Source organism: Gopherus flavomarginatus, chromosome 3 (assembly GCF_025201925.1).
Source record: "Gopherus flavomarginatus isolate rGopFla2 chromosome 3, rGopFla2.mat.asm, whole genome shotgun sequence".
NCBI lineage: Eukaryota > Metazoa > Chordata > Testudines > Testudinidae > Gopherus > Gopherus flavomarginatus.
In genome coordinates, this window is record NC_066619.1 from 102,370,630 (window position 1) to 102,379,840 (window position 9,211).

At 42.4% G+C, this 9,211-nt stretch overlaps 1 protein-coding gene across 1 annotated transcript; it reads right to left on the reverse strand.

Moving 5' to 3' along the window:
* Positions 1–7,615: 7,615 nt before the first annotated feature.
* On the reverse strand, positions 7,616–8,197 carry LOC127046751 (interferon beta-like). The gene has a single exon (XM_050944249.1). The coding sequence runs from the start codon at positions 8,189–8,191 to the stop codon at positions 7,616–7,618; it is 576 nt and encodes a 191-aa protein (XP_050800206.1). The 5' UTR covers positions 8,192–8,197.
* Positions 8,198–9,211: the final 1,014 nt, after the last annotated feature.

A 9,211-nucleotide genomic window follows, 5' to 3' on the forward strand; every position in this document is an offset into this window, starting at 1 on the left:
ATGCATTTCTCTCTGGTCCCACCCAGTCCCTTTTCGCAAGGGCACCTCTACCACAATAAAACACTGTCCTCAGTAGCCGAAAAATCTTACCACGTTATAGGTGAAACCACATTATATCAAACTTGCTTTGATCCGCTGGAGTGCGCAGCCCCTCCCTCAGAGCACTGCTTTACCATGTTATATCTGAATTCGTGTTATATTGGTGTAGTTGTGTGGCTGATACCAACTGGGCCCTTTCCCTTGTTTCTGACTGCCAGCTCAGTTCTACTGTTTTGGTCAGGCTCTTCTGCTATGCTACTCCCAAGACTCCTCAATTCTCTTTTCTCCCTTGAGTTCCTTTAGCGATCATCTCAAACCAGCAGCTCACAGTTGCTTTACTTGATGTCACTGCCCCCAGCTTCCTCATTGTCCCTATGCAGAAGGCAGGAAAACCCTCATTTTTCCTTTGCTGGGGGCTTCTAGTGTATGTAAAATGTCTCTCTCATTCCCTGACAAATTGCACACAAACTTTCATGTCCTGATTGAGCATATAATTTTGCATATTAGATGGGCTGCTGGGAAACTGCAGGTTATCTTGTAATGCTGATATTTCTCAAATAATCCGATTGGAGGAAGAGCGTAAGGTTTGAATACAGAGTCATGTAGGGAACTCTGTCTAATTGCTGGAGTGAGTCACTTTCCATTCTAAGCAAAGAGGTTTCTGTTGCTGACATTAGAAAGCAGTAACGTGTCTATACTATAACAGCTTAATTATAAGTATGGGCATAGTCACTCAACATATCATTATGCTGTAGGGTTTTATTCTCTCTGAGAGGTTGAACTGCAAATCCCATACAAGTAACAACATGAGTAATGACTATAGTATTCTTGTCATGATCTTCTAGAAGTGGCCAGAAACTGGAAATTCCATCCTATGGGATAGTCCAATATTTCAAAGATTGGCCAAACAGTCCAAATATATAATGTTTTTTGGTAAAGTGGAAAGTTCTGAAAAACTTCAGTTTGGAAATGTCAAAATGCTTCACTTTGGTTGAGTTTGACGCTGAACTGTGTCTGCCATGAACTTTCCCATGCCCTATGCAAGTTCTAGGTTAGGTGCATCTGTAATAAATCAACCCACTAGGACTTCTGGATCCTCTGGGGTGTGTAAAGCTTCTGAAACCTCAGCAGTCTCCAGCACTGATCCCTCTGTTGGCCTCTCAGTGCTCAGGAAAAGGGTCAGACTCTGTTTGTTACCCCTGCTAATTAGCCCACCTGCTCTAGGCCCCCAGGATCAGCTCTGACCCCTGAGATTACTCCAGTTACATAAGTACATCTGTATCCCAGAACTCCGCCCCAAAAGTGTAAATTTTCTGGTTTGCAATTTCTCTCTCATGGTCGTGCAGGTATAGTGAAGCAGGTACTGCACACAGACTTTGCACAGTCTAACACTCTTTTATACTTAATCATGTAAAGGACAGGACAGGTCATACAGAACACTAAACACATGTCACAGACACAGCTCCCTTACCATTCCAGGGAATTCTTTGAGCTGCAGACCAAGCCCCTTAGGTTGTCAAGAGTCCTTTGGGACATCTGGGCTTAGGAAAGCAGGCAGTCCCACCCTGCTCCATGAGGCTCCTATATGCTGGGTAATCTCCCACTCCTGGACCGGAGAAAAAGGACCCTCAGTTCTTCTGCAGATCAGCTTCTGCCCTTTTTAAAACCTTCAACTCCCTGTCAGGTGGTATTCTTGTAAACTTCCTCACATGAGAAGAGACCCCCTGTCAGCTGAAACCACCTCCCCCTGCTAAACCAGTTCTGATGGGCAGCGACCAGGCCTTTGTCTGGAGCTGTGGTCCCCAACCTTTTCATCTGGCAGGTGCCAGACGAAGGACCGTGGCGGCGGTCGAGCATCTGCCAAAATGCCGCCGAAATTCGTTGGTGACACTTCTGGATGACGTTACTTGTCAGCGGCAAGTGGCATCATCCAGAGGCTGCGCTGCCGAATTTTGGTGGCATTTTGGCGGATGCTCAACCGCTGGCCAGGACGTGGAAGCATTTATATGCCCCCGCGGGTGCTGTGGCGCCCGCAGGCACTGCATTGGGGACACTTGGTCTAGAGTGAATAGGTGTCCAATGACTGGGTGCTTAGGAATCAAGGACACTTTATTGTTGGTCTTTTGCCCCCAGCCCGGGATTCCAACTCAACATGGAGACAGACTACAGAGAAGACAAAAGGCTGTACTTTACAAATGGAGTTTTCAGCCTGACACAGACACAGAGGGTTCAAAATCTCACTCAGAATTCATAAATTGTATGGCTGTATTCCCAACTCATCAACGCCTCATGCCCCTCTTCTCTTCTGTGGATTGGGTTCCATGTGATACACCACGGTCATGAGACCAAAAGAGAAACTCTGGTAGATGTGGTCCAGCCAAGTAACCTGGCCCGACCTCTGAGGATAATGGGAACATCAGCCATCTGAACTATTGCTGTCATGAGGCTCCGTGGCAGCTGACGTTGATGCAGATTAATATCAAAGTGACCCAAAACAAAATGTTTCAATTCGGTTCAATAAATTGAAATGTTTCAACTCTTACATTTAAAAAAAAAAGTTTTGATTCTCTTTTCCTCAATAGAAAACCTAAAATATTCAGCAAGATTGAAACTTTTCCCCAGAAAATGTTGTTGTTTTCCCTCAGAAACCGTTTTCCCTCAATAATAATAATAAATCCTCCCCAGCTCCGATAACTTCCTTTTTCATGCCCAGTTGTGCCCAAAGTTTCCACAAATACACAAAATGACACTGTCACCAAGTTCATATAGAATAAAAATCAATCCAAACTATAAAGCAAAATGCTTTGTCATGCTTGAATGCGTTTAGTCAGTTGTTTAAAGTTGTTTATGTCTTTTTCATGCAGCATCAGCTGGGGAGAGGTGTGTGCCAATTGGGGAATACTGTGAGAGAAGTTCATCACATGATACACAGGCAAAAAAGGGGGATAAAAGAATCTATTTCTACATCACTTCCTAGCTCTGTATGCACACAAACCATTAGCTTGTCTGGCTTAAATTTCAGACACCTTGCTCTTGTCCACATCCAAATCTCAACCTGTCACAGGGAAAGCAAAGACACCATATCATCTGGATCTGGTGAAAAGAACGCACACACAGCTGAGTGTCATCTGCATAATAAAGGCTACACAGTCTAAATCATCTCACCATATCTTCTGTAGTCCCACATACATACTAAATGGGGGGGGGGGGGAAGAAGGGGGTGCTGACAGAAAAGATCCTTCTAGAGAAGAAGGATGGTCCAGTTATTAGGGTACTATCAGGAACTCAGGGGACCTGAGTTCAATTCCCAGTTCTGCCACAGACTTTCCTGTATGCCCTTTAGCAAGTCACTTAGTCTCTCTGGGCCTCAGTTGGCTAGTTGTAAAATGAGGCTAATAGCATTTCCCTACCTAACAGGGGCATTGGGAGAATAAATACATTACAGATTGTGAGGTGCTTAGATATAATAGGGCTGAGGGCCATATAATTGCCTTAGATACATTGTGACAACCTGCAGTTGAGGGTTCTTTAAGCAGATGAACATCTGACCAAAACCAGCCTCTTGGACCTTTCTGTAAGGAAAGACTAGAACAGAAGAGTGATGCCATCTATCCCAGCTAAGGACTTCAGACAATTCAACAAAACTTTGTGGTCAGTGGTAAATACCTGCATTGGCACCTGATGTTTGTGAATGACTAGAGTAGTCAACAAGACTAGGCATACTGAAATGCAAACCTGACTGAAAGGGACTGATGAAATCTGAGGAAGTTGCCTTGCCACCAGCACCTAAGGAATGTTCCATTAGAGGGAAAGAATAGATGCAGGGCAGAGTATGAACCAAAGCTATCTATCAGGATCACCACAGGCATCTCGTGTGTCTACTGGCACTGGGTTAGTGAGCTCTCTGGAGCGGTCTGAGGTCAGATTTATCAGAATCCTAATGATCTATCCCATACTATATGTATTCACTGCAAAACGTACATAAATTGAGGGAAAATAATTAATCTAAACACCATGGTGATGATGAGACACCTGCTGAGTAATCATCCAAATCAAATATTAGTCTCTGCTTTTTCAGATGATATATCTTTTCCTGCAACTGCTGAATGGCAGCAGAGCAGTACGATTTGAAAGATAAGAACAACATATTGAGAAAGTCACAGTACAGCAGCATCCTCCCATATCATAAACATTGTGCCCAGTAGTATGCTATCACACCCTGTGCCACCATCTGGAATCAGGAGTTTCCGCTGGATAAGACAAGAGAACTTAATTTTTTAACACAAAGTGTTACATATTCAAAAAGCAACCATTTACTCTGCTGGTAGTTTCTGCTGGTATCTACTTTATCTCTTGTGATCTATATTGCACTCCATTTAAAAGATATTGGCTTTCAAAGTATTTGAAGAGCATATCAAAATGTGATATTTCCCCTCAAATGGAGAAGTTGTACTCCATCACCACCCATTACCATGCCTTGTGGAAAATGTGTCTAACTCTCTTACATGGCTTTGAAATCTTTAAACATTTCTAATACTGTTTCTAAGCCTGATATCAACACTGTCCTCCCCACCACAACCAGGAAGCATTAAAGACTGAGTCAGATTCATTCTTGTAGAGACAAGAGGTTGCACTTTGTACTTCCTTGTGCCCACAGGGGTAGCTATATTGGAGGAGACATTCACATTCCACTGTGGCAGGACAGCTTTAAAATCCATATGGAGCTCTGTAGGGCCCCTATTGTCAGAGGCTGTTCAAGAAAGTGATTAATCAACACCTGTCCTGGCCCCGTTCCCTTGTGCCAGTTTGGCTGACTTTTGAGTCTGCACCAACTGGTCTTATGCTCATTGTCAGAGCAGGAGTGATGCATATGCTACTGCACCTTCTGGTTCTGCTGAACAGGACTGCCCGGGGGAGGGGGGGAAGTGGGACAATTTGCCCCGGGCCCCGCAGGGGCCCCCATGAGAGTTTTCAGGGCCCCCGGAGCAGCGTCTTCAACTCGCTCCAGGGGCCCTAGAAAACTCTTGCTGGGCCCAGGCTTCAGAAGCTACTTCCGCTACGGGTCTTTGGCGGTGGGGGGGTCCTTCCTCTCCGGGGTAGAAGGACCCCTGCTGGCGAATTACCGCCGAAGTGGGACCCACCACCAAAGTGCTGGGTCTTCGGCGGTAATTCGGCAGGGGGCCCCCCACCGTGGGTCTTTGGGGCACTTCGGTGGTGGGTTCTGGAGCAGAAGGACCCCCCGCCACCAAATTACCACCGAAGCGGGGGCCCCCCGCCCCTGAAGACCCCAGGCCCCCTTTATCCTCTGGGCTGCCCTGGGGGAGGGTGCACTTGACCCAGCTATTGGGAGCTCTGCTGTCTGGCACACAAGAATGAATTTAGTTTAGGCTGGGCACATACACAGAAGTCAGCTGCGGGGAAGGAGAGGATGTGCAAATCTGCTGGGAATGCGTGTGCACACACACTTAAAGGGGGGATGATTGCTTGTAAATCTATTGTGGAGACGAGCTGGATACATGGAATTGTAATTGATTTTAGGTTGGGGGTGTGAATGCAGGCTAACCTGATTTTGCGGGGACATAGATAGGCTAGTTACAAATGAGTTTAATTGGTTTGTTTTTGGCAGGGCATGCAAACTTGACTGGTAGGGAGAGAACACCAAACTAGCCTCTCCTTACATAACCATCTTCTACACCAACCATCCACAACTACAGGTGTTAGGAAAAAATAATCTAGTAAAAGGTAGAAGAGGAAAAAGGGGTAGAGATCTGTGTGGTTTGTTACAGTGGAAAGACTAATTATTACACAGTTCATATTTTTTTCATATGGAAGACCAGTGAACTTGAGATTCATCAGTGTATTTAAGTGTGTTCCCAGCTTGAAGCACGAACTCCAGTGGGATGGGTCTCGTGTGCTTAAGTACTTTCTGGAATTGGAGTTTTAAGGATGAACAATTACAGAGTTGGAGTTGGTTTGGTTTGGGGTTTGTTTTTGTTTATATAGGTGTTTAATACAAATCACTACTGTTGGAGGCTCCCATTTTGCATGATATAATATTTTATTTATAAGCAATAAATACCTATGATGTCATAAATATGAATAAATAAATAGTAGACTGACATAAATATAGTGTTACAAATCCAGTAAAATGATCTGAATATATTTTCACAATGCACAAATAGAATAAATAGTAGCAACACCTTTTAAAATTCACTGCATCTCATTTTACATCATGTATAAAATATTAATTTATTTCAGTTAGTATTTTTTAAAAGGTTGGTATTTTAATATCTAAACTTCTTTGTGAGTTTGTCCCATAGTTGAAAACTTTCTAATTCCACTTGAATTCTCTTGCCAGCACTGAGGCTGAACTGCTTCTCTGCTAGGAAATAATTGATATCTCTTCACTTTCATCCTGGTGAACTGAAAGTCCTTTCTTCCTTCCTGATTAGAGAGTCCCACCTTCCATCATTGCAACCAAGCATGTCTCCAGATAGACTCATCAGCCAGCTGGCTATGTTGGACTCTCTGAATGGAACTCCCGTCTCAGGTAGCTTGGGAGAGATTTTTGCAAAAGCAGCAGGAAATATGTTGGAAGATTTCTTGGATTGTCAGGGACACTCAGAACTTGAGAATCTCTTGGTGCCACCTGAAATCTCTCTTTGTTCTGACATTATAGGAAAATTATCCACACTTCTTTGTTTGGAAGCTGTTCCAGTTCACATGTGTTATGCAGTTTAACTGTGGTTATATTGCATGTTACAGTTCAGAGGTGAGATTTGATTAGAGAAGAGTTGAACCACAGAAATATATAGTAAACACATAATGTCAACAGTGTTTAAGGTCCAACCCTTTCTTTTAAAATTCTTAATTGTCTTGTAACTATTTTGCATCAATATCCTTTATTTTTCATTTTAAACACAGAGTAAATGAACAGAATATTATCACATAAAATGTACTTTGTGCAGTTGGAATTCCATAATAGAGTGAATGTATTGTATAATACGTCAAGCATTATGGAGTGTTAGAAATGACTGTGGGAAGAATCAACAGAGAGGAGGAACTCCACTGCATCCTCCTGTTTTTACCTCAGTAGTTGCAGCGTCCAGAGCTGAAATGAAATAGGAAATAGTTGAAACATAAAGGGAAAAAATATAATTTTCATTGAATTGATCTCAGTAAATTAAATGAAAATATCTTTTCCACACATAAGTTGGCAAGTCATTTAGTATGTGAATATTTTTTAAAAGTCTCTAGGAAGCTTCTCAAACCTTGGAATACTAGAAATAGTTCTCATGGGGACAGATTAATAGCAATGATGATAATCGTAGAAACACACTACATCTGTCGAAGTTAGAGTACTTTGTGGTGTGGGAGGGAGGAAAGTATCATTATCTGATGACCAAAGTGCTGGTGAGGTGCCTGAGGATTCCACATATGTGTACTTTGTTGCTTTTTACAGATCCAGACTAACACGGCTACCCCTCTGATATAAAATATCCACTATCTCTGTTCAGCTGTAAAAATTATACTAATGTTAGGTCATTAACTCCAGGGAAAAGCTTGGTAGTGTGCCTTAGTTACTAAGGCTTCTAGTGAGTTTGTCAATCAGTACGAAACATCTGGGTATTTCCATGCCAATGATCTCCCAGGCACACAGGCTGTATTGCTTTTCTTTCAGGAAAGCATCTATCCCCTGAAAGTATTGTTTCACTCTCTGACTGCTGTGCTGGAGGTCCTCACTTTGTGGGTTGGTTAAGTCCTTCTCCATTTGTGCTCTCAAACATGCCTCCAGCCACTGAATTTGCTGGTAAAGTCCATTTTGAAACCTGACTATAGAAGTCCCATCCCAGGTACTTTGGGTGAGGTTTTTGCTAAAGATGTTGAAGATCTCTTGGAGGATCTCTTGGATTGCCACCTTGGCATTCTCCTTCTGGAACAGTGGGAGTTGGGAAACTTCCTGGGTGGGCTTGAAAACTGTCCTTTCACATATGCATTGTGAGGGGAAATTTCCGCTCATTTTCTTCAGAAGCTCCAAGCTCTCTTTGTTCACTTTGTTCTGCTGGAAGTGAAGCATGGTACAGAGCCGAGATGAGATTTCATTGGAGAAGAGAAGTATGAGGCAAACATGCAGCAAACACCTGGAGGTCATGATGATGTCTCTACAGTCCTTTTCTTTGTGTGGAACCTTGAGCCTGGAGTTTGTTGAGGGTCCTATGTAGATTGTCGTGTCTTTCCTTCATGTCTCTGAATTTAAGTATTTGGTTGGAGAATGTTTCTTTGATTATTTTCTGTTTACAACATTTTCCTTCTTGAAGGTTTCAGAGTTTTTCTTGCTATTTTCTGGTTTTTACTATGTTTCCTCCTTCTTTTTTGTGAAAGTGACCACCCATGACAGTACGCAACCCTGCTAACTCATGTTGGATCCACACACATGCAGCCTTTTTATCATAAGTTAATTTTTATAATTTAAGAAGATCATCCACAATTCCAAAATAGTACAGAAAAGACCTCCAATTCATCAGCCGGTGCACTTCCTATTCATAAACTCCTTCATTTAAGAGACAGAAATAGTTTAGGAATATTTAAAGGTTGCTAGACATGGAGGAAGTAAATATGGGAGGAAAGGGTTAGTCCTGCCAAAAATATTGGCAAATCTCAACTTTAACCATTTCTTCCAAGTTAGAAGGCACATTTAAAATGTAGACAGCAGAAACCATCGGTATTTTCCTTCTGGGAAACCACAGGAGCTAGAATGCTCGGAGAAAATGAAACCTTAACTCATTATTTATTTCCAGGTCTTTATATACATACTGTAGCTGATGAATAGTTGCAGTTGGAAAGTGTGAATATCATGTCCTGTTGATCACTCCAACAGTGACAATAGTGAAAAATTGAGACTAATTTATAAAACGGGATGAGCAATTAGTGTAGTAACACATGCTAGAGAGGTACCCACATGGATGACTATGATTTATAATGTGGTCAGAAGGAGGTTATGCAGAGAAGTCCCATTATGTATTTTTTACCAATTGTGTCCCTGGGATGAAAGAATTCAAATAATTTAAAAAAAATCAAATTCAGTGTTCACCATTTTTGTTGATTCCTTCTCTTTTAACATTTGCCTTCTCCTCAGTTTGGGCAGGGAAATTCTTCTAGTTTATTTAATTCT

Bases quoted from the DNA above. Each gene is read 5' to 3' on its own strand.
- LOC127046751 (XM_050944249.1), bottom strand. From the start codon at position 8,191: ATGACCTCCAGGTGTTTGCTGCATGTTTGCCTCATACTTCTCTTCTCC.